The sequence below is a fragment of the Biomphalaria glabrata genome, chromosome 2 (assembly GCF_947242115.1).
Source record: "Biomphalaria glabrata chromosome 2, xgBioGlab47.1, whole genome shotgun sequence".
Lineage (NCBI taxonomy): Eukaryota > Metazoa > Mollusca > Gastropoda > Planorbidae > Biomphalaria > Biomphalaria glabrata.
Window position 1 is genome coordinate 56,034,139 of NC_074712.1, and position 27,756 is coordinate 56,061,894.

At 36.5% G+C, this 27,756-nt stretch overlaps 1 protein-coding gene across 5 annotated transcripts in view; it reads right to left on the reverse strand.

The window, feature by feature from the left end:
• Positions 1-26,881, reverse strand: part of LOC106056096 (bifunctional 3'-phosphoadenosine 5'-phosphosulfate synthase-like) — a 51,279-nt gene extending 24,398 nt beyond the window's left edge. The window contains exon 1 of one of the 5 annotated variants that reach the window (XM_056021527.1): positions 26,662-26,881. In XM_056021527.1, the coding sequence (XP_055877502.1) occupies positions 26,662-26,706 (45 nt within the window). In that variant the 5' untranslated portion in view covers positions 26,707-26,881. Of the gene's footprint in view, positions 1-983; positions 1,218-8,238; positions 8,360-18,404; positions 18,635-26,661 lie in introns of those variants that run through there. The other 4 variants (XM_056021531.1, XM_056021528.1, XM_056021530.1 and 1 more) reach the window with 4 other exon arrangements.
• Positions 26,882-27,756: the final 875 nt, after the last annotated feature.

Genomic DNA, 27,756 nt, shown 5'->3' on the forward strand with positions numbered 1-27,756 from the left:
CTCTCCCTGTCTCGCTGTCACAACTAAGGGTTCAGTGATTGAAGAAAAACCCATCTTTAAACATCAAGCTGTCCAACACTATTACATATCACCAAGATGGCAAGGTAAATTCCGTCACGTCCCTAGGCAATCTCAAAAGTTAATCTTGTCAGCCTCAGTTTAAACTTAGTCTTTCAACATAGAAACATCGCCTGCGGCTCCATTTTTTTATGAATTGTGAAATCGTATCTAGATCTTGATCTGTGTCTAATTGATTTGTTACAACTATATTACTACTTTTTCCCCATTTGATACACAGACAGCTGCCTGAACGTTAAAAACAATTAAAATAATCAGGGTCGGATTTAGATTTGATAAGACCCTAAGCTTTTTTTAAGATATGGGGCCTATTGTAATCAACATAAAGACAATGTTATTTCTTTGATATTTCTTCAAAATGATTGAAAATATCCCTGGGACCATTTTTGGAGCCCCCCCCCCCTCACCTGCTAGCTATAGCTTATGCTGTCTATAGGTAAATCCGGCAATGAAAAGAATAGATAAAACTATTTTATTAAAAAATAAAAGTCAAAAGATATATAATTCGTTTGTAGATTATGTGTTGATCGATATAAATATTATAAATAAAAAAACTACACATACTCTATGCTATGTTATTAAGTTACGCTAAAATGTAACTATAAATGTATGTGATAAACGAAACAAATATTGAGAAAAAAAATTATTAAAAACATTGAAGATACAATTTTCAAAATCAATGTCTATATGTTGAATGAAGCAATGCTACAGTATTTCATCGCTAGGCGACGGCCTATCAGGTTAATTAAGAAAACAAATTATCGCCAACTTTATAGTGACGTTTTTCTATCGCTCAGCATTGATGTTGTTGTTGTTTTTTTAAATACGACTAATAGAAAACCTAAAAACTGTTTTAATATTGTCACAACAGAGCTTATTCGATTCTCTTTTCGAAATTACCGGACCTTTGATTCTAATACACAAGATCGAAATGTCTATGACCATGTACTCTACAACACTCTATCACATGTCATTAGTCTAGTATTTAGTCACATCTATGATCGCAGGTAAAATAAACTCACGCAGCTGTACAGCCAGTGTCACACAACAATCACACAGAAAATAAGACAGCGTACTACGCGTGGCTTGTTTTTTTTAAAGCCCCCACATAATCTAGTCCCCTCCCCTCCTCCTCTCCCGTCAGATCGCTGATGTGGCAGGTCGTTACGTCAAGCGAATAGTAAGTTCACCCCCCCCCCGCCCTAACTCCCACCAGCCTTAGTAGTTACTATTGAAGCCTTTGTCCCAATTTCTGACCTTTATAATAGTCAACTTCTCGCTACCGGTACTAGCAAACCGTTCCAAGTCCTACTAACTCAAATGACCCAATTTACTAAACACCCCATCTTCATTTCATTACGCGCTGTTCCATCCTTTACATTAAACATATTTTTAAAAAATTCAAAATCGATTACTTGCATCAAGTATTTATTTGACCCTCTTAAAGAAATCCGCGATACCTGGACTATTATGCAAGTCACGAATCAAACCAATAAATTTATTAGATAAGAAAATATTAAGCCAAGCAGCTACAAGTATCAGATTCCTTACGAATATCACGGACAGACCTCACTGACCTGTACAAGTATACATTCTTACAAAGGTCATGACAAGTTTAAGTTTCAGAAAAACATGAACGTGACTTTTTATGTTTCTTTTATAAAACAAAAAATATGATAAAAGCCTACCGACACTAAACCCGAGAGAGATTGGGGTTGGGTTGGAGAGAAAGAAAAAAAGAGAAAATAAATAAAAGGAAAATAAATGAAAATGAATAGTACCAAATGAGCATAGAGTCAACGCCACAAACTAAACATGCCAATAAATGAATAAAACACCCTAAGTACTACAAGAGAGGCGGACTCGGTTTATAAACAGCACTCACAGAGATACAAGGACACTCAGTTTATAAACAGCACTCACAGAGATACAAGGACACTCAGTTTATAAACAGCACTCACAGAGATACAAGGACACTCAGTTTATAAACAGCACTCACAGAGATACAAGGACACTCAGTTTATAAACAGCACTCACAGAGATACAAGGACACTCAGTTTATAAACAGCACTCACAGAGATACATGGACACTCAGTTTATAAACAGCACTCACAGAGATACATGGACACTCAGTTTATAAGCAGCACTCACAGAGATACAAGGACACTCAGTTTATAAACAGCACTCACAGAGATACAAGGACACTCAGTTTATAAACAGTACTCACAGAGATACATGGACACTCAGTTTATAAACAGCACTCACAGAGATACAAGGACACTCAGTTTATAAGCAGCACTCACAGAGATACATGGACACTCAGTTTATAAGCAGTACTCACAGAGATACATGGACACTCAGTTTATAAACAGCACTCACAGAGATACAAGGACACTCAGTTTATAAACAGCACTCACAGAGATACATGGACACTATTGAATACAACTTTAGTGAAGCTCACATTGTTTTAAGATGATTTATTGCAGACACTTTTATTTACTTTACTTTTTAAAACAATATCGCATGGTGCATTGTCCACAACTTGATTATCCAATGATATAAATGGCGTGGCATAATCGTGACATGGTTGTGAAATGACGTGACCATGTCGGGATATGATGCAATGCGACGTGACATGTTAACGATGTCATAATTAAGTGCGAAGACAAGGGAGGTGTGCCAGGCCGTGATCTACATCCAAGACGGACATTATAGTATGTAATACAAAATGTCTTTAGTGATAGGTGATAGGATGTAACATGACATGATTGATAGGTGATAGGATGTAACATGACATGATTGATAGGTGATAGGATGTAACATGACATGATTGATAGGTGATAGGATGTAACATGACATGATTGATAGGTGATAGGATGTAACATGACACGATTGATAGGTGATAGGATGTAACATGACATGATTGATAGGTGATAGGATGCAACATGACATGATTGATAGGTGATAGGATGTAACATGACATGATTGATAGGTGATAGGATGTAACATGACACGATTGATAGGTGATAGGATGTAACATGACACGATTGATAGGTGATAGGATGTAACATGGCACGATTGATAGGTGATAGGATGTAACATGACATGATTGATAGGTGATAGGATGTAACATGACATGATTGATAGGTGATAGGATGTAACATGACATGATTGATAGGTGATAGGATGTAACATGACACGATTGATAGGTGATAGGATGTAACATGGCACGATAGATAGGTGATAGGATGTAACATGGCACGATTGATAGGTGATAGGATGTAACATGACACGATTGATAGGTGATAGGATGTAACATGACATGATTGATAGGTGATAGGATGTAACATGACATGATTGATAGGTGATAGGATGTAACATGACATGATTGATAGGTGATAGGATGTAACATGACATGATTGGTAGATGATAGGATTTAACATGACATGATTGATAGGTGATAGGATGTAACATGACATGATTGGTAGGTGATAGGATGTAATATGACATGATTGATAGGTGATAGGATGTAACATGACATGATTGATAGGTGATAGGATGTAACATGACATGATTGGTAGGTGATAGGATGTAACATGACATGATTGATAGGTGATAGGATGTAACATGACAAGATTGATAGGTGATAGGATGTAATATGACATGATTGATAGGTGATAGGATGTAACATGACATGATTGGTAGGTGATAGGATGTAACATGACATGATTGGTAGGTGATAGGATGTAACATGACATGATTGATAGGTGATAGGATGTAACATGACACGATTGATAGGTGATAGGATGTAATATGACATGATTGATAGGTGATAGGATGTAACATGACATGATTGGTAGGTGATCGGATGTAACATGACATGATTGATAGGTGATAGGATGTAACATGACATGATTGGTAGGTGATAGGATGTAATATGACATGATTGATAGGTGATAGGATGTAACATGACATGATTGATAGGTGATAGGATGTAACATGACATGATTGGTAGGTGATAGGATGTAACATGACATGATTGATAGGTGATAGGATGTAACATGACACGATTGATAGGTGATAGGATGTAACATGACACGATTGATAGGTGATAGGATGTAACATGAAATGGCATGATTGATAGGTGATAGGATGTAACATGAAATGGCATGATTGATAGGTGATAGGATGTAACATAAAATGACGTGATTGATAGGTGATAGGATGTAACATGACACGATTGATAGGTGATAGGATGTAACATGAAATGACATGATTGATAGGTGATATGATGTAACATAAAAGGTCATTATTGTTCTGGCCATAATAAACAATATAGGGCCTAGGAACAAATCAACGGGCGTAGCCGCTGTGTACTGCTAGTATAAAAATAAAAGTTTGTATTTAAACCAAAAATACAAATTACTAAGTAGAACAAACTAAATCCAAAGTTTCCCTCGCAGACGATTCGTACTCACTTTGCACACAGACACTCGTGAATTATGGGCATCTTGCGGTGAATTATGGACATCTTGCGGTGAATTATGGGCATCTTGGGGATGACCACGAACTTCCAACAAATATTTGTTTTAAAAATTGTGTATGTGAGATGTATGTTCAAACAAAATACTTATCATACGAAAACAAAACTGTAGGCTTCCATGATCACAAGTCGATGTTTTAGACATGAGTATATATTGAACCAAAAGGTTAGATTAATCTAACAAGAACTAAAATGCAGAGTAAATGCTACAGAAAAATGTTAGGTATCAAATACCAGGAAAAGAAGACAACTGAGTTTGTACTGTTCAAAAATACTCAGGCTGGCAAATAGGAGGAACTCCTCAAGACTGTGAAAATACGAAAGCTGAGCTGGTTGGTCATATTGTATGGCATGACTCACTGTCTAAAGTCGTCCTTCAAGGTACAGTAGAAGAAGAACGAAGAAAGGGTTGTCCGAAGAAAAGCTGGCTGGACAGTGTAAAAGAATGGACAGGCCTCTCTCTTGATACCTTATTAGAAACAGCTGCTGGCTGGAAAAAATGGAGGGATTTGGTTATGCGAACTGTCATAGCACCGTAACGACGAAAGTCAAGGGACAGATGAATGAATGAATGAGATTTTTCTTTCGAAGGAATACATACAGTAGGCAAATTCGGAGCCATTTAAAACAATACATTAGTTTTAATATAGTTGTAGAAATGGTGCAAGTGTATGAACATATAATCAATATGTAATAATAAAAATTAAGGTTAGCTTTCAGAGAATCAAAAGTGATTTTGCTCAATGAGTTTTTTCCGGTGTACACAATAAAGGAAAAGCTGATAAATTATGTTTTATTTTAAAGGTTTAGGATCTGCACTTTGTAGCACTGACTCATTTTGTAAGCTAAGCCAGCACTAAATCATTGTAATATGGCGACAGCATTCGACTTTAGGACTTCACACGTAGTTCAAAACCAATGGGCAACTAACTAGCGTTAGTAAAGAAGACCTGATACGAAGATGGGCAAATAACTAGCGTTAATAAAGGGGATTTGATACGAAGATGGGCAAATAACTAGCAATAATATAGGAGATTTCATTATAAAGAAGACCCGATACCTAGATGGGCAACTAACTAGCAATAATAAAGAAGATTTCATTATAAAGAAGACCCGATACGAATATGGGCAACTAACTAGCGGTATTTAAGAAGACTTATACGAATACGGGCAGCTAACTAGCGTTAATAAAGAAGACATGATACGAATATGGGCAACTAACTAGCGGTATTTAAGAAGACTTATACGAATACGGGCAGCTAACTAGCGTTAATAAAGACGCCATGATACGAATATCATCTGTCCCACGTTGAGATAGTGTTAATTGGAGCTTCAATTATTTTTTTTTTATTTAGTTGGCAGCACTGACGTTCAATCGAGCGACCTTGACATTGTTTGGTTGAACGTGAAAATCTCAAACTGTAGGCAATAGTGAAATCAGCTTTTTTAAAAACGCTTTTTTGTTTTCGATCTGAGACTGAGAGATAGAACAAAAACCAAAAGCAACTTTCCCCCTTTCTGAGCCCTACATTAAATGGCTCGTCTCTCTCAGGTCAATGGGTCTAGACAAACGTAAGAAAGTATAAGCCATTCCTAACTCTTCTAAAAGACCATTAGGTAGGAGATTAAAAGATAACAGTAGTTCTAGTTGGTTGATATTTCTTTATCATTCATCATCCGATGTCTATATATGTAAGACAAGGTCATAAACTAGATAACAACTGCAGGTAAATTTATGTAAGAAAATACAGATTATACTAGAACACAGATGAACTTTGGCCTTTTTAGTAGCTTAGAATGCCCCAAGCCTCCCCAAACAACCTTTCTTTTGTAATTTTTTTTTTTTAGTATTTGAATAAAACAATAGTAGCGCAAATATTTATTTATAGCGGACACCGAAAGGGGGAAAGCTGCTGTTTGTAGTGTGTGGTAGAGTCTTATATTTCAAAAAATTACAAAAATTCTTTCACAATATTTTTTTTGATACGTTTATGCACAACTTTTTTTTGGGTCTTCTTCTTCTTTTTTCCTGGCACTCTTCCCTGTAGGAAGGACTTTGTGAAATGGCCATAGAGTTTTAATTTGCGTTTTTTGAAAACAGTTAGCTGATCTTCTTTTTACAGTACCGGTAATTAGCAAATCCTCGGGTGGGGGGCAAACGATCCCTGAACTAATCCTGTCTCTAATCTCTTCCTTTATGAGAAAGATCCCAGGTATCACATACAAAGACCACATCGCAAACGAAGAGTGGAATAAATCAATATACTACTTTTTGGTTAATATTTATAACATATCGACTGCCTTTAATTTCCCCAACCTATGTCAGAGATCAGTGGACTCAAGAGGCGCCCAAAGATCCCGACATTGAAAATCCCAGTCTTCACCAGAATTCGAAGCCCAAATAGCCAACGATCCTTGACCAAAGACAGGGATTCCTTCAGATGCCAGATTTGTGTTAGGCTCTAGGCCAAGCTTCCTGTCCGAAGGCCCCCTTAGTTAATATTAATCTAATCAAATAAAAATAAAAAGAAGATCTTTGCGCTAAAAACTAATACTATGAGCCAAGTAAACTAGAACAGAAGTTTGCTGAGCACTGTAACGGATGCATGTGTAAATCAAATGTAGTTGAAGTATTTCTAACGATGTTAAATCAGGCTAAGTGCGTGCGTACCTTGTTGAGTGTATTACAACTGCGAGTTCGGGACATGAACATCACGTTACAAGAATGAACAGGTACTAAACAGGAACACAGACTCAATGACTAAGTTCACTCAAGATGAAAATTCAATAACGTTTAATACAGAATGGGCCACAGTCTAGTCCGTCACTAATAACGATGTTTACCCCTCAAGAGTCTACAAGTAACTGACTTCTAAAAGTCTATTCTAATCTCTAACCCAAAGTCTATGTCGTCACTAATAAATGTATGTTCACTGTCGGTCTAACAAAGTGCGCAACCATCTAACTAAACTAGCTATCTAACAGCACATTGAAGTTCAACATAACAGCTGAGCACATTGAGGTTCAACATGACAGCTGAGCACATTGAGGTTCAACATGACAGCTGAGCACATTGAGGTTCAACATGACAGCTGAGCACATTAAGGTTCAACATGACAGCTGAGCACATTGAGGTTCAACATGACAGCTGAGCACATTGAGGTTCAACATGACAGCTGAGCACATTGAGGTTCAACATGACAGCTGAGCACATTGAGGTTCAACATGACAGCTGAGCACATTGAGGTTCAACATGACAGCTGAGCACATTGAGGTTCAACATGACAGCTGAGCACATTGAGGTTCAACATGACAGCTGAGCACATTGAAGTTCAACATGACAAAGTCCATCTTCGTTACACAGGTGTGCGACAAAAACAAAAGTCATTCCAGCAAAACGACTTTTCAAAGAGGAGAATTGAGCTAGATCTATCCCCAACAAATGCTTATTAGGATTAATAAGCAAAGGAATCCCCCACCTATCCGCTTCCTCCCCAAATATATCGTCAGCCAGTAGAAGCATCGTGCATCTCTATTGTCCGAACACTTTTATATCATCAATAGTTTTATTATCTTTATCGAACTAAAGGCACACGTCAATTAAAGATCCTACCTACCAAGTAATAGTGATTCATGGCAGCTCGAGCTGATCTAGACATCTAGAATAATTGCAAGAGCGACTTCCGAAGCAAGAAACAACGCTACGCGACCCTTTCAATTTCTGTTCTGATTATTGCATTGAACATATAGTGTAAATGATGGTTAGAACAAGATGTTCACTCAATACAATTTATGACTGCAACTTTTAATTGGTGACAAGGTTCGATTTAATTTTTTTTTTATGTGTGGAGGTTTTATTTCAATGAGGGGAAAAAAAGGTGAACGGTTTAACACTTAGAATGAAGGATGAACGTGGTTTGAAAGGGGGAAAAAAGTTGAAGTGGTTCTTACATAACGATTTAAGGGATGACACCCTTGAACAGTGGTTCTTACATAACAATACAAGAGATATCCCCTGAACAGTCGTTCTTACATAACGATACCAGAGATTAGCCCCCCTGAACAGTGGTTCTTACGTAGCAATATAAGAGATAACCTCTTGAACAGTGGTTTTTACACGGCAATACAATAAATGACCCCCCTGACCAGTGGTTCTTACAAAGAGATTCAAGAGACGCCCCACTCCTTTTGCTTGAACAGTTGTTATCACATAGCGATACAACATATGATTCGCTGAAAAGTGGTTCTTAGAGATTCAAGAGATGACACCCCCTGAACAGTGGTTATAATACCGTTATATGGTTTATATTAACCGACTTCATCTGTCTGGGAGGACTCTTTATATATCTCCCACTTCTCGGATCAAGTTGAAACTTTGCACAATAATTCATTGTCGCTGTCAACACATGAACCAATGAAAAAATTGACCAGTTAATATTAAATCAATTAATCGTGATTAATTATTTTTTGTTTTATATAGAAAATGGACTAAACTAAGGAGAGATAACCCTTGTGTATCACAAAAGAGATACAAGACACCGATAGCAAAGACAAACAGACACAAACACTCTTTTGTTCCCCTGGCAGTCAAATCATTAAATAAGAACAATCTGGTATAAACTTTGTCACATGTAAATTATGAGTGAGTCTGGTGTGAATGTACATTTTGGTTTCTTATAGTTATAATGTTTTTTGTTTGGTGTAATGCACAAATTGTAAGACAAATTTCCTTACGGATAATAAAGATTATTATTATTATTATTCTCTACAAATTTTAAACTAACAATAGACTAATAAAACCTTCTATTTTATAAGCATTTGAATAGCTCAGTGGCAAGCACGTCGGCCTTCCATCGTCGAAGCTAGAGTTCAGACTCGAGAAACTTCCTTTAAATTTAAAAATTGCTTTTGAAAAGTCAGCACGGAAACCTTCCCCTATATAATCCAACAAAGTGACTGGACCATAGCGCACTGAGCAGGCTAGAAACAGGCAAGTAGCAATAAACAAAAACAATGAATAAAAATATTTCCAGCAGCGCAAATTTATTATTGTTAGTCTAGAATTGAGATCTATTTAAAATTAATTACAAGATTGACCCAAAATAAGTGCTGCCATTTCACTCAATTTAAGCTTTTCTTTTTTTTTTGTTGTTATTATTATTATAAATTGCATGCATTTATTTTTCATTTGGTGTCATTGACATTGTTTAATATGTCGATTGATTTTATTACCAATTTGTTAAATCTCTCAATGTTCCTTTTTTTTTTTTTTTTACTTATATTTTTCTTAAGGATTACCTTATACCGCCCCCACGTTTCATCAATTTGCTTTCTCTTCTTTTCTTTTGTGACTGTATTTTGTTGCATTAAGACTGCTGAGCACGTTCTTACAACTCAAAGTGTAATAAAAAAGAAGATTAACGAGTTAGCTCATTCAAGTTCCTACGAAATGCTACAATAGTAATATATGCTCATTCATTCATGAACTAATACAATTAATTTCTTAAACTCAAAAATAGTTTATATGTGTATAACTATAGGAATATCCTACTTAATTATCTGAACAACTATCTGAACCGGTAAATCCTAAATCATCTGAACATGTCGATATTCAATTAATTTATGTAGGTCTAATTAATAAAAATTAGAACGTCAGAGCAATGCAGATAGGACAGTGCCCCCCCCCCCCCCATGTCAGTACGAGATGGGCAACACAAAGCAAGTCAGTGGGTCGACACTGCGTTCTTTGAGCCATATTCTGATAGCAGGCCAGCCCACAACGCCACGACAGGAGGATTGTTACACATACTGACACTCTTTGAGGTGACATTCTGAACTTAAGTCTTCGAATGTCAAGGCTATATTAAGACTCACGAATCATTCCCATCAAATTACTGACTGGACATATGGAAGCCAAAAACGAACTTTGCCTGGCCTAGATCTACATTCTGACCTAGATCTTGTGTTTGAAACTTTTGCTGAATCACGAATGTGTACCACAGAGGCAAGGAAAAAACAACAACATAGATATCTACGTGTGGACTAGTTTCAGGTTTGCCTGCAGGCACTAGAGTAGTGATTCCCAAAGTGGTCTATATAGACCCCCAGGGGTCTACGAAAGTGAAAAAATAAATTGGGGGTCTATGAGATGTCCACGAGGGTCTACGATCATGGAAAGTAATGTTTAACAAACAGACAAATAGATTGTACAGCGTTGATTATTTAAAATTGGGATTCATGCCTTCCTTGTCAAACGAGCGGCTGCCTAAGTGACTTTTCATGTCGATATGAACTAATTACACTGGAGGATCATTTGAGACGATGCAACCCTGATAAAAAGATAAAGCTTTAAAAAACTCTCAAAGATAAAGTTCAGAATAGACACCACAAAATCTCTCTTCAACATCATATAGAGAAGATGGTGGTTTATGAGCGTCTTACAAGATATCTTTACTTCACTTATAGCCAAACATGGAAAACACTATAGATAAAACATTTATTTTCCAGCCGTTGAAGTAATTTTAAAAACTTGTTCTACGCAAACCTACATCTGATATTATTAAGCGAATTTTTAAAAGCAACAATACAGTTCAAGGGCACATGATGTAATTCTTTGCAAATGACATATACAGTTTGGGATCAGCGGCGTCGCAAGCTCTGACAGTGTGTAGCGCTATGTGCTGCAAGTGCAACTGCCTGAGGGTCGATTGTTCCTTATTTTTCCTCAGGGTTGACCCAAGAAACCTTTCCCATGTTTTGATATAGCTGCAATGCAGCAGAGGCTTGAATTCAGTTTTCCTTCTGCTAGGCGGGTTGCCAGTTAAGACTAATGAGTCCCTCCTGCCCAAAGCTGACTGTTTCAGGCGCCACCTTCTCCCCTTCTCTTGTTAATGAAAAGTTCCGCTGACCCAATATGTGAGCCACACGTGAAAGCTCAAGAAATACACGAGAAATAGCTCCATGCGAAGATTTTTACAATGATGCTTAGGTCAAATTAATAAATAAATTAATATTTCTATTTCATAGAACAACAAATTCCTATAATAACCATAGTAACGGATGATAAACCTGAAAAAAATAATTTCCAGTGTGTTTTGTCATTTCAGTAATATATATAAATTGTTATTTTAATTGGTTTAAATTTGGATGTTATCAATAAAAATGATCTCTATAACTTAGAATGAAGCTTTCAATTACTTTTTCATTCTTCGACTCACTACAGTTTAAAAAAAAAACAAAACAGATTTGGTGAATTTGCAAAAATGCACTACACGTTAAGCAGGGGGGTCTACCGTAAACCAGAAAACATGACAAGGGGTCTACGAGACAGAAAAGTTTGGGAACCACCGCACTAGAGAGAAGAAACTAGGTTCTATAATATTCTCTATCAGTGTTCTTGTCGACTGAGTTACATCTACTTCTCTCCTTCAAGTTTGTATCTATGATCAAATTAAGTGGCTAAAACCACTGGATATAGAAACATGACATACTCTGTTTAGTTACTAAATGCACATGTGTGTGTGTGTGTGTGTGTGTGTGTGTGTGTGTAAAACAGTGGCTCCTCCCTCTTCCCTCCCCCCACCCTATTGTTCATTTTCTTGAATCTATTGAGCAACGAGGCCATATATCTACCGGGACTTCAAACTAATACGGTGGGGATGTATTGGGTTGAACAAAATCGATTCTCAACCGATTCAGACACCACTCTGGGTAAAAAATAATAATATCATAAACAGGCTATGTGGGATGAGTTAACAGCGACAGAAAGCAATGAAACCCTCAGGTGAATGATTACCTTTATTACAATTGATATCATTTCTATAGGTTCAAACACTGTGAGCCTACTGAAGAGAGATGATGTAATTAAGGCTGACTTAAGATTGAGATCTTATTCAAGAGACTCGGTTCTCATGTGTACTCATCTTCAAACTCAATAATGGGGGCAAAGAAATGCAGTTTGTTTACATCTAGTCAGAGTGTGTTAACAGTCGCGGTGGGGTGGTGGGGGGTTCGGAATATATTTGCAAGGAACTCCCCATCCGCTTTTCTGCAGCCCACATGATACTCAAAGTGCCTCGGGCGACTGAGGTAAAGTTATGTGAGTGTAGCACGATGATAATAAAAAAAATAAAAAAAAATAGAACGCTTTCAGAACTTGCAGTCTAAGAGGTAGATGCTGTAAATGTCATCTGTTTCAATGACTGACGGCTAACGAGTTTGTCATGTGACCAGCACAACAATCAACAGCATTTACTTCCACCAACATATGTCAGTGGACTCAGGGCCGCCCTAAACATCCCAGTCTTCCCAGGGATTCGAACTCAAGACCCATCAGCCACCACGCCCCTTTCTGTGTAGCAAACATTTTAATTGGGTCAGAAACTTGTGAATGGAAATGGTTATACGATAGGTTATTCACAGTGATATTGTTCTTTATTTACATTTTATTATTTGATTCTATATAGTTCGTCCAACGTGGTTCGATGATGACCACTTTGTCATCCAGGGGGCTGAGGGCTTTGCACTGGGGTTTTATGCCCCCTCATGTGGCTGGTGAGGCCTATGTGAGCCCGGAATGTATACACCATAATATAGTGGAATTGAAGGATGAATTATTTTAGTATTTTTTTTAAGTTCTTATACGGGGTATCATTATTGCAGGTTGTCAAAGAGTCGAGTGGACGCTCCCTTAGACTAGGGAAAGACTGAGGGATTGGCTCTTCAATGATCTCTTTAGTCTCATCCATTTATTGGGCAGGTTATTCCAGCTGGGGCTGGTGTCGTTTGTCTTGCTTTTCTTTTGTGGCGTTTTTCTTCAGCGAAGAATTTATTAAGCGAAGGAAAGCGCTCGCAAGGTGGGCAAATGTGATTCTAAGGCGCTAAAGAAGTGTATACAAATTATATGGTTAAAAAATGTAGAGTTTATCAATACTATTCTGTACACCAAATACAACAAAGAAACAAGCAATCATATTATATAATTATTATAAAAAAAAGTTTATCTGAGGGATAGAACTCAACGCGTACAACTATATATCTCGATAATGTAAAAGTTATTTCCCTTATTCGATATCAAACAAATTAATTGGTTACAATAATTAATTGACTAATTGGTTAATTTTTTTTTATTGATTGATGTTGAATCAGGTACAGTAAATAATTGTTTAGGGTTTCAACTGTCCCACAGTAAAGTAAAGTCTCCAATGAAATTTCAAAATACAAGTTTCGGACATAGATCTAGAATTGTTAATTCTGATTTACCGACCATTCTCCCCACCTTTTAACGTGCTTTTTACGAACATGCTTCGCTTAGCTGATATAAACTGTTTATTTTCTTTCTCACGCAGTAAACAAAAAACAACACTTATATGAACTCTGGGAAATATTTCTTTTTTTTTAAATGTTGCAGTATCACATGTCTAGTTTAATGTTTGATTTATTAATTAAATCAACATGTATGCGAAGCTTTTATCGGGTCATGTCTTTCCTGAATGTCCCAAATTTGTACCTCTGAGTTTTGCAAATACGTTGTTTTTGTTGGTATATTGGTATTGTACAATTTGTTTCATTTATACCTATTTAAGTATTTATTTCGAACTTTTTTTAAAAGTAAAAATCTGTATATGTTTCCAAATGTATTAAATTCAGCGTAACTAGTTTTCACAAACACAAAATGGGGGGTTTGCTAAGACTATAGTCAGGTTTTGGTGCAATTTTTGTTTGTATTGTATTAATAATTTTGCTATGCATGCAGATTATTGATTTTTTGGTTTAGCAGGAGTGAACTTCACGTGCTGTTCATTACCACGCCACCATTTTGTTCTATTCTAATTAAGCAACAGTCGGAAGAGCTACCAAAAATAATGTAGTATTTTACGAGGCAACCAAGTAGCCAGCTGTGTCGTGCACATTTGATTCCATTCGTAGCTGACTAAGCTCATGTTGGGAAGATCATAATGCGAATATTTAGTTTTGGTGGTGGCGAATACAAATGATACAAATTGAGACAAAACAAATAGGTTTAAAAAAAAAAGGACTAGAGTGAAAGAACACGTGACTAGACTCTCACTACGAATGTCTACGTCGTTCTGAAATAAATAGGTTACACTGAATGAAATGTTTTCAAAGACTGAACACATTGTCTACGTGTCTGCAGATAAAGGGAACAATGCAGAAATGTATGAATATGAACACAGTCAGGGCCGGTCTTAAGCCACTGCAACCTATGCGGTCGCAGTGGGCCCCGCGCTTTCATAGGCCCCGCGCTAATTCAAGGTGTAATTATTAAATTGCAAAAAAATATACGAAAAACTCATGGAAATCTCCTGAATTTATAAAAATCTCCTGAAAACTCTTAAAAACCTCCAGAAAAATAGACTAAATTGTCATTTGTGGGTGTCATTCATTGCGGAAAACGCCAATCCTATGCGCGATAAAAGAAAAAAAAAAGCATTGTCAGCTCTCATGTAATAAAATGTAATAATCGGGCAAATTTTACCTTAATCGGAAGTTCCATAACTTTATTTACTTTTATAGTCACTGGCATTTAAATATGTCATTGGTTACAAGGTTCGTAAAGTAAAGATCGCAATTTGTAACTTAGTAAAGAATGAATAAAATTCAAAGTCGAATTTTTTTCTTATACAAAATCTTAATTTTCGATTATTATCCTTATTCCCACACAAACTAGGCCCCGCGCAATCAGTTTCGCATAGGGCCCCGCAATCGCTAGAACCGGCCCTGAACACAGTTATTAGCCAAATGTGTTAGCACATTGTTATGGTGTGTGTGTGTTTCTATGGTGACGGTGGGAAGAGGTTAGCGATTGGTTGTGAATGATGCAACATAGGTGGCATTGTCGTCAGTGGTCTTGGATAGGGCAGACGACTCCATAACGTGAGACTGATAGGTTGTGTTATTGTTGTGAGTTAGATTTTGTTATAAAATACTATTATTAAAGTCTAGTACATTGATTTCATCTCATATCAACTTGATTTTGTCTATATTATAATATATAGTTCACAAAGAAGTTACTAGAATTATTTCAAGTTTTATTAGTTAAGATATAATACGCTTGCAGGGGTTTAGTTGTCAGTCTACCAGCAGTTTGGTGCTACAAGTCAACGACCGTCAATAACATATTCAATAACACACTTTGCATGTGTATATCCGCAAAGCGTGGGAAGCGTGGTCGAGAGGCCCAGTGCGCTTGAACTTGGCTTGGCTACCTAGAAGGGGGCTCGAGGTTCGACAGCCGACTCGGGCAGAGTTGTGTTTACTGAGCGCCTAAAGGCAGCACGGAAAACCAACTCCTAGATACCCCTTCCCCCCCCCCACTGGTCCACAAATGAGATTGGACCAAAAGCGCTCTGAGCATGAAAGTAGCGCTATATAAAAGCTATAATAATAAAAAGCCCCTCGGAAATGTTTTATTTTAAAACACTAAATAAATGAAGACATATACAAGTCTCATTTCATGACAATGGCATGGCAAAGATGTAGATCTAGAACTCCATTCTAAGTCTAGAACACTGAATATCAATGTTTTTCTTTTGTGCAGTTTGCCTTACTCCCTCCGAACAACAACAAAAACAAAAAAAAAAGGGCCTTGCTTTTCTATTTGTTTAATTCGTATCTAATATCTATATCCCTATGTTTCATATTTACATTGTTCAGTATTTCATTTGACATCTCGTGTCACAGAACTATTTCTTACATAAGTGTAGCTGCCAGCTGCCGTCTCTATTAGACAACCGTCTAGTGTCATCTCTATTCAACAACTGCCCAGTTTCATTTCTATTAGACAGCTGTCCAGTGCCATCTCTAATGGACAGCTGCCCAGTGCCAGAGATGTAAATCTCAAAGAACTAGGCCTATGTCATTTCAATCACCAATTCTTTTCACGGAATACGTTGTTGACCTCTCAAATGTTGGTAGACCTCCCAGGTTGAGTAACCAGGATTTAGATTTTAAAGAGGACCCCGGTGGAGAGGGGATTATTCTCCTATTCAGCCCTGGAAATAAATTCGAGTCGACTCTGTTGTCGAAAGGCATTTGTGTCCCTATGACAATGCACAAAAAGTCCTTAGACTTCATGTTGTTACTTCTGTTGAAACAGGATTTGATTTGTGTAGCCAAGACAAATGACGATTAGACCATTCTCCATGCCACTACTTGCACACTTAACCATGACATGACCTGTTCATATTACAAATGTGAGAGAAATCACACAGACCATTTGTTGCACTCCATTCTAGAAGAACATTAGAACATACCTGTGCAAAACGTTTTCATTTGTTTTATGCCTGTTCAATACTCACAGTGCAAAGAGCCTACATTCTGTTAACATCGCTATAGAAATGTAATTATTACATTAGTATCGTCACTGTCGGCAATAAGTCTTACTATTAATGTCTAGCATCAATTGAAAAAAACAAACAAACACAAACCTTATTACCCCTAAGAATCTTGATCTATTTAGGCTTATTTTTGTCATGTTACTTAAAAGAATTCCTTCTTCGACACAATACAGGACAGGAATGAATTAACTAGATCTAACTATAGCTTATAAGGCGCTAAGGAAATTATTGATAATAAAAATGCAATATTTTTGGTGGAGTTAAATAGTCTTTTGTTTAAGTAGTCATACTTTTGTTGAAATAGTCTTATTTTTGTTGAAATTAGTTTTATTTTTGTTGAAATAGTCTTACTGTGAAATTCTGTACCAGTATAGCAAACGTGAATTAAACTAATAATACATTTCTACTCCATTATAAATAATACAATATCGTATATCGTATACTGTACTATTTCATTTATTATATTCTACCATTCTACTAAAAAGGACACAGTATATATATCTAAGACCAGGTGTCAGAGAGTATGAATGAGAATGAACATTGCGTTGAGGATCTCCATAGAGACAGCACATACTCAGCGTCAACAAAACATGTTTCTCAACACCAGCAAAGATTGTTACCCACTGCCTCAATGACCCAGACAGATGAAACTGACGTTGAAATCTCTTCAGACCAGGGATGGGATAATCAGGTCAAGTATGCAGACTTTCACACGAAGACGGGAGTATATCATAAACAAAACCATTCTAGCGCTTAGATTGAGCGCAGGGTGCAGTTGTCAGCGACAACGTATACGACTAAACTGAAGTCAAGTTGGGATGTAGAAATAAACAGAAACAAAACAAAACTTAGAGATTATAATTTAACCTGATTATTTCATTCGTAATTTTTTTGTTTGTTTTACATGTTTCGGATGTTCCTCCAGGTTTGAAGTTTATTTATATTAGCGCATTAGCCCGAACCTCACGCAGGACGTCGGGGAAAGGCAGCGGGCGGGAGTTTGAACCCGGGACCATCGAGACGACAGAGCGTATACCACACGACCAGGCAGAACAATGATAGCTTACTCTTCATGGGTGGAGTGAAACTGACAATTGGAAAAATTAAGGTAAACAACTCAACGAAATTTAAAAAAAAATATAGGGAAGCTATATTATAACAAGAAATTTCTATTTAATATCAGACAACGAAAAACTTTTTCTTTACTTCAAAATGAATCTCAACATATGAAATGATAACTACTTCAAGTAGAAGTGGAGAATTATTTTGTATATATACATGATTTGCATCTCAGGTGTATTAATAATAGTATTTACTTTCCCTAATCACACTAATTAACTAGTCAAAGACGACACAATTTATAAATGAAGAATTACAAAATCACCAAGCAAATGTATAAGTGTACATATTGACTACATACATACCATAGCGCCAGCTTGACGTGACCTCAAAACCGCACACAAGAATTTAATAGAAGAGCACACGTGTGTAGGCCTGACTTTAATTCATCATATTACTTTTGACTTCTAGAGATAAGACAACAATCACAGGCGCACACACACACACACACACCCACACATTGTATTGAGCGTACAGATGGCAGATCAGAGTTAAGTGAGTCCCACACAAGTCAATCTAATACGTATTTATGCGGTCCTCACAGTCACACAGCTATACGCACACAATACCTTAATCGCACGCGTACAATGAATACGTAAATCTGGTCAACATAAGACACACAATAGGTCCAGTCAATTTATTACCTCACCGCCATTAGCTTCAATATATTAATTTCCGACTACGCACACACACACACGCACACACACACACAGCGTTAACAAGTTGGGGAGGGGTGGGCTGGCAGAAAACAAACCCACAGCTACATCATTTATTTTCTTGGAAAAGACAAAACAAAAAAAAAATCATAGTTGAGATTAACGCCCTCATTTGAAGACTGTAATACAATTAGAAATAAACGTCTACTGTAACATACGTTGCAAGCAGCCTATCTCAGTATGATTCCAGCTGACACATCTTAACTACGGTATTAGTTAGCCTGATTATCGGAGGAGGATACCTACTTCTTCCAAACATTCACATTGAAGTTACTCTTTCGCTAAGGACAAGAAAAGTCGAGTTCTACCGAGACCAGTCGTACAGACCTGTGACGTGGCAACGAGCTATTTGTCCAAACCGCCCACAGGTTGTGACGTTGCATGTCAGTGTTCAGGCCTTCTATGAAGACTGGTCTCGGTTCAACAAACTCACGTTTGGGCCTACGTAAAGACTGTGTGTGTGTGTGTACGTTTTGTTTCTGCCCCTATAGAGAGGTAAACATCTACAAGCTGGGCAACTTCAAAGCGGTTTAATACTTAAGTATACTAAAACCTTGTTTTAAGAGGTGACTTAAATAAAACTTGTCCAATATTAATTTTTAATTTGTTTGATAAAATCTTTTGTGACATTCACCAAAAACGTGGCCACGTTGTTGCAGTTGGACAACTTTGATAAAGATTCAATCGGTGATCTATCACTTTGGTGGCTACACTGATGTTGCTTTTTCGCTGTTAAACCCAGATAAGACTTGGTAAAACTAACATGTAACTTGTTTACTGCAATATAACTTTGAGAGGTAAATGTAATTGTTTTTCTCAGTTGATAGTATTATGCCAGGGGAATAAAATACCTATTACAGCTAAGAGGAATTAGAATAGAAACATAAAAAATCTAAATCTCCCCAGGGGCTCAAACCTAAGACCATCTGTTCATCTGCCAATCACTATATTAAATTACCAATCCGTTACTGCATCACGCACGGCTTAAACTAGAGCGAATACAAGCCAATGTATTGAACAATTAAGTGAAAACATTAAACTATTTGTCTCTGTTGTACTCTAAAACAAGTTCAAGTTTTGTTTCTTTCATTTTATTGTGTGTGTGCGTGTGTTGGTGTTATTACGCGTGAACCCTGTGTGTCTGTTGACCTGTTTAACGGCTACTGAAGAGAATGGTTGTAGTGAGCTGTTGGGAGGGATCTGGTTACGCTAGCGATGATACAGTGCCGCATCCGTCACACCAACAGGAGTTTAACCGTTTACGGTGCCTCAAGACTCAATGGGGAAGATCAGAAGTATAATCTTAGAGACTGCCGATAAAGGAAGAGTGGCTGCGCAGACCCAACATATTTTAGCTTAGCCAACACACACCAAAATCATATAAGATGGTCTTTAACATTGTATTCGGTACATGTACTTTTGTGGGAACATTTTCTTATAGAAGTTCTATATGTCCCACTCTTCTACTAGGACCTAAGGCAGTGGAGAAAAAACACACACAGAGAGGGGCGGATGTACTGCGCAGCGCTTAACTTTCATTCATGCTATTTGAATAGAGAACCAGGCATGTTTTCATTGGTACCTATGTACTCAGGGCCGGTCCTACAGATTGCGGGGCCCTATGCGAAACGGATTGCGCGGGGCCCAGTCTGGGTATGGATAAGGATAATAAGTGAAAATTAAGATTTTGTACTAGAAAATAAATACGTCTTTGCATTTTATTCATACTTTACTAAGTACAAAATAAATCACTGTCAAATTACCTTTACGAGATTTCTACAATAGATAGTAGTTTTCCAACAAAAAAAGCCGATAAACCACTGCCTTTTAGATTTACTATCGACTAGCAAAATAGGCCTATCACTTTTTTTTTTTTTTTTTTAATAGGTCGAGATAGATTTAGATCTATATTTGTATGCCAGCGAAGTAAATGTACTATTTGAACTTTGTATTTTCGTTAAAATTCGCCACATTATTAAACGACAATGCCTTTTTTTTATGAGTAGTATTGGTGTTTACCATATTGAATGACACCCCGAAATGACAATTTTGTCTGTCTTTAAGGAGATTTGCACGAGTTTTCAGAAGATTTTAATAAGTTCAGGAGATTTTTATGACTTTTTCGTATAATTTGCTATTTCAGGAGAATTTCAGGAACCTTTAAATAATAAGTTAAAATGGTTTATTTTAATAATTTACACGGGGCCTATGAAAGTGCGGGGCCCACTGCGGCCGCATAGGTTGCAGTGGCCTAAGACCGGCCCTGTATGTACTTTACAAAACATTCGAAACAGAATTTTGCTGGTTTCAATAGTTTATGTCACAATGAGCCGAGGCTTCATGTTGATTTACATCGGTTAGTTTTTGTCGATTTTGTTTTCCCTCGAGTCTCTCACTTATTTTCTACGTCTGGTAATACATGCTTTAATTTTAAAGTCCCTCCTAGCAATCACATTGATAAACAAACACACATCCGGTACAGAGCACAAGAAAAACAAGGTCAATATGGGAGTTAATCCACCCAAGACCACGTAGGAACGCTTTGAGGAGGGATGGGTGAGGCAAGTAGGAAACTAACGTATTGAAGGAGTTGCTCAATACAAAGAATAATATACTTTTTGTTTTTAAATCGATAGATAATTTATGGTCAAATAACATAGTAAAGAAACAACCCTTGTTTGTGGGCGGCTATTATTGATACTAAGAAATACCAACAGGCAAAAGAAAAAAAGCTTATTTAAGAGAAAGAACCGCTAATTACTGTCATTAATTTCAATAAGGAGGATAAATCATGTAGTACATTGAAATTGTTACTGCAATAGGTAGGCCCTATTAGTTAAGTAAAGTTCCCCCTTTCAGACCTAGTGATCTGTATCGGAGATGACGTAAGGGTCATCTGTTTCTATGACCGATGGTTAATGAGGGCGTTATGCGGCCATCACAATGACCGACAGGGACGTCCTAAAAATTCCAAAACCTCATTCTTCAAAGAGATTCAAACCCGAGACTCCTCGGTTCGGAAGCCAATGCTTTCCCACTCAGCCACCACACCCTGAGGCCAAGTATTACTGCTTAGAAGGGCAGTAACTGCTTTCTAGAGTAAAGGACTTGGTACCCATATATCATGTGGTTTATTTTGTGACAAATATGCAATGCCTAAAGGTGTAAAGCACTCGATTACAATATATATTTAAAAAAAAAATAATTCTTTTGTAGTTCATTTGTTTTTTTTTCTTTTCAAGCGCACTTGATTTATTTGTTGTTTTTTTAACCTAAATTAAATAAGATTTCTTTACATTAAATTAAAGTTGTTTTTTTTTCATACTTCCTATATTAAATTACTGTATATTATTTAGGTAGTGATGAGAAATTGGACGAGGTAAATAACAACACAATTCGTTGAATTGTTGGTTTTATTTTAGTCATGGTTCTCTGAATAAAAAATACATTTAGCCCTAACAGGATGGTTCATTTCATATATAGAGCTATATATTATCATATATTGCTTAGATAACTTTTTAACCTATGGATAATTGTTGTATATCTCTCTTGAATAAAATAAACAATAGAGTATAGAAAAATAATACAATGTCGCCAAAAGGAATTAAAAAAAAAAACACATTATAAAAACAAGAAAAACAAAAAAGGCTAGAACATATCAATCAGAAGAATTAAATTATACTAGAACTATCAGTAGTGCCGTTTAGAAAGTTACAGGGCCTTATAAATATACAGTTCAGTGGTAAAAGGAATGTTTATTTTGTTAATGTCAAGGCCAGGCCAAGTTTTCAAAGCTTGTCTCAGCTGGTCAATGTACTTGTCACGGTCTTCTGAAGGAAGTGTATTATAAGCCGACACTGTGGTCAGGTTGGTTAAAATCTTTTCCAAATCACCTTCAAAGTTAACCCCAGGCAGGGAGTGATGTGCTTCCAGCTTGAAATATGGAGAGTGGTCAAGGTTTCGCTGCCACTCCAACGTGTTGAACCAATACATCAGAGATGCTCCCATTTTGGTGAAAACCTCAATCCTTTGGTCATAGAAGAGCTTCATCCAGCCCTCCTGAAAATTTTTGGCATTCCAGAGTAAAATCAACTTGCCCCCAGGGGTCAGCACTCTGTGAATGCTTTGTATTTCCTTCACTTCTGCAAACCAATGGAAACACTGAGCGCAGACCACATTTTTGACAGACTTTTCTGGCAGAGGAATGTTGGCTGCCGCAAAGACACCAGTATCGACATTTAAATTTTTCTTTTTCAGAACATCCAGAAAATTGCCCGAAGGATCACTAGCTAAATACTTGATGGACTTAGGAAGTCTGCTGACTAACAGTTCGGTCAGTTTGCCAGTTCCTGCCCCTAGCTCTAGCGCGTGATACAGTAGATTGTTGGAATCCGAGGCCATGGCGTTGATTTCTGATGAAATGATGTCAACCGATTCTTCTGTATAGCCAGGCCGATTGGCGTCATAGTTCTCCCCACCAGTGCCAAAGCCTTGTGATGCCAGGGACACCACGTGCTCAGAGAGTGTGCTAGCTCCACAAGATTCTTCGTGTGAGCCCTGGGAACAATAAAGTTCACGGCTTCAGAAACACGGGAGTGGGTGAAAAGATGAAAACGTATTTCATAAAAATGATGATGTGATTACGCCAAGGGTAAAACAAGCAAAGAACTCTCGTTGATATGATTAATTGATCATGATTACACTGAAAGAAATGTTTGCTTTAAGGAAGTTGTACGCTGGCAATATGTTGGATACATGTTTGCATATATGAAAGGAAAAGGTGAATAAAAAACTTAGGACGAAGAATGAAGGACTATGGATGTAAGTCCAGCAATAACTCAGCTAAGCAAAGAGAAATACAACTTTAGTGTTATGCTTAGAAAGAGAAAATAATTTCAGTTTGTACCACATATTTTACTCCATTCAACAACAATAAATTTCTGGATATTTTCTATGAAAGAATATTGAAATAATTATTATAATTACCATTAAATTTTGTGACTTTTTTTTTAAAAGAAATAATTATATAAACTATATTTAAGAAAAAATGAATTGAAAAGTCAGTTAAACATAATAACCAATTATAACTTGCTAGCACTTATTTAGATATATAAGTGATAAGGAAAACTCTTACTTTTGGCTTTCTTTTCTTTTTCATCGTGATAATATTAAAAAAAATATAATGTTCTAATTATTGTTGGAATATTTACAGCCCTAATAAGTAACAGACAATGTGTATGTGCTACTTTCAAACCTAAAGCAGGGTAAAAGGACATGGCAGCAGCAGAATTTGACCTAGTGTATTAACAATCTGAGGCACAAACCACCACCCTGCCACGCCCAGCAATGAACTGTTTTATTTCAAACTGATGCTTCCAAAAAATATAGGCAGAAGAGAAATTGTTTAGACTGTTGCATCACTGGGAAAGAGGTTTAAGGAAACAGTGGGGAAAAAGTTCACAGGGAAAGCATTAAAAAAAAAAGTAGCACTAAGGAAAGCAGTTTAAATGGATTCAAATTACCTCTTTCTGAAGACAAATAGGGCAGACGATGGAAAGGTATTCTGTTTATATGGCCAATAGTTAACAAGGGTGTCATGTAGCCAGTACAACGATCAGACACTTTACCCCATGCCACCTTATCCTGTCAGGGCTTTGGTTTCAGCCTGGAAGTTTGAGCAGCTATTGTCGCAGGGTGCACTTATCTCAAGGTGCTAATTTTGGGATAGGACAGGAGGACACCAAGACCAGCATTTATGGTGGTTCTAAAGGCTGCCTCTTTGCCCAGGGATCCATTGTAATGTGATTGTTATATTCTATTTTGATATTATATGATGTACATGTACTATCATGATTAGTGTTGTTAACTCTCTCAGGGAAGATGAGGTGTTGCTGCCTAGGTTCCCAGGGATCTATTGTAGTGTGACTTTCTTATTAAATTTTGATATTATATATATATACGCAGATAACTGTTTTTGGATAGCTTTCATTTGTTTCTAGCATACCTACCATTCTTTTACTTCAACATTGGAACAACACACATGACTGAAAACTTTCTTACAATGCGGAGATTATATAAAAAGCCTGAGGAAACCCCCCAGACTACACTAAATGCACTTCTATTATAAAATACTCTAGAATTAAAAAATAGTCTATAATTGACAAATATTAAAATATTTACTACTTTTAAATTACTTTTAAGAGTAAAAATATTCATATGGCTCATTAAATATTGATTTTTGATATATCTTGATCTAATTAAAATCAGAAAAAAATTATGGAAAAAACTTTTATTTTACAATGTCCTTTCAATCTTAAGTCGAATTATCTAGACTCTATCTATCTAGTAGATCTATATTGCAGAGTCTATAAAATATTATTTGTGTATGTCTATATGTATGATATACAGTTCAGCTTTTGTACCAAAACTTACTGTAGATTTAAAGGTTGTGTAAAACATCTAGATCTAGACTGAGATCTAGATGTCCAGATGTCTAGGTCTACAAATATATATATATATATATATATATATGTGTGTGTGGAAATCAAATCATTAAATAGAAACAATCTGATATAAACTTTTCACATCTAAATTATGAGTGAGTCTGGTGTGAATGTACATTTTGTTTTTTTTATAGTTACAATGTTTTGTTTGGTGTAATGCACAAATTATAAGACAAATTTCCTTATGGACAATAAAAATTATTATTATTATTATATATAAATATTATATAAAAACAATAAGATTAGATTAGGGCAAACACCTATGCTGGACTGTCGACCGGATTCATGACCTGCCCACTGCCATCCCAGTCATCCTGTGTGGGGTTTGGACTACAAAATACTATAAAAATCATTTTCAACTCTAATGGTACACCCCAAACGTAAAACATTTTACAAACAAACAAGATGCTCTTTCAAAATTAAAGCAAATATTTATGCAATCTACTTAAGGTTCTTATGCTTATGAGTCTTCTATAGGGGCAGGAGATGCAGGGCAGGCTCTATCATCTATGTGTATAATTCAGATTATATATATATATATATATATATATATATATATATGCAGTGCTTGTAAAAAAATAGGTGAGTGCTGGTACTCAGTGATGGATTGCCTAACTTTTAACTACTACTAAATTAATAATAAAGTTAAAATACAAGAAAAGTAATAATTTATTCACCACATTGAAAAAGGTGCCAGTGCCAATACTGGTGGGTACCGTCACAAAAAAAGCCCACTGTATATACATATATATATTATATATATACACATACATAATATATAGATATATAATATATAGATAGATAGATATATAAGTGATATATTATATATACTATAAAAACTAATCTAGCTAGATCTAGTAATAATTCTATAGACAATATTATATATATATATACTATATAATATTATATAGACATAGACTCTAGATTATACTCAAAATTCTAGCTAAGATTAATGACAGTTGAACTAGACTTGGATCTTTGACTATCACACAAAAACTCACACTACTCACAGTTTACAGTATGATGACAATGATGTATGACGTATGAGTATAGCCAGTATAGTTGAGTATAGTACTATAGTGTATAGCCTTAGGCTTAGCCGGCTTAGCCTCACCCTTAGGCCTTCTAAAGCCAAGGTAAAATAAAAGGTGGTATATGATAGGTAATATAGAATAGATGTTATTATTAGATCTATACTGTCTACTAGACCTCTATAGACTTAATAGGTCTAGTATAGGGTAGGTTACATAAAGTACTTAAGACTTAGATCTAATTAAATTAATTTAAAGTTTAAAGCCCAATAAAATAAAGAGCGACGTTGTATGTTGTTTTTTTTTACTTACGTGAACGCTTTTGCTTGATGTTCCATTATCTCCACAAGCAGCCATTTCTATGGTTTCAAGATTCCCAGAAATAGATCTATCGTAACTAGCCTAGATCTAGATTATATAGAATACTACAGTTCTAAAGTATAGATCTAGATCTATCTCAATTGTCTCTTTCAACTTAATCAGGCTGAGTCTGTTGCGACCAAAGTAACACCGCAACGGAAGCTGCAATCGTGAACGGGAGATAAAAGGCGAAGTTTTCATAGCTTTTTAATGATATATAATGTACTGATATGGAAAAATATCGGGCCAGCTGTGAAATTTCATCTAGATATCAGTTAAATTAGCATCTGTAAGTTGTGCTCCGTTACTTATGATTACTGGGGACGAAGGTATTGATGTGAATGCTACTCTTCCATTGGTATTATTTGTAATAACAAAAATTGTCACTGAAGCATGCGTTCGTTTAAAAGAAAAAAAAAAGGACCAGATATTTTTCATGAATTTCTGGAAAGTAAGATGACTTTATGCGGGAGCGATTTTCTGAACTAACAAAACGAAATGTAGTCTTTTTTTTTTCATGAGAAAAATTAGTCTGAGGATCGTGATTATGCGTTTTCACTGATCTTCTATGTCATACAAACAAATTTAATATTATTACCATTGGCCTCCTTCAGTCGTAAAACGACTATGGCTCATCTCGAACACTTTTTCATATGGCTGTCGAGCCCTATATTGGAGAGACACTCCCGTCCACATATATTGCAGGTCAAGGTTGCTTTCTCTTTCGTGGTAGAGGAGCTGGCCATTTTTCGTATGGCACGCTTTTCTTCAAGAGCTGAGGCCCATGTTTTCTCGCTGTCCATAACTTTCTTAGTCACCGTCTCTCTACAGCTAGTGCGGTCTAGGGCTATGTTTTCGCAATGGTCGATATCGATGTTCACTGATTTTAAGTACCGTTTTATCACATTCATGTAACGGAGGTGGGGGCGTCCGGTTTTTCTTGAGCCAGACGCGAGTTGCCCGTAGAGAATAATTTCTGGGATGCGACTGTCCTCCATCTGGCGAACATGTCCGAGCCAACGCACGCGGATGCTGAGAAGGCCCGTT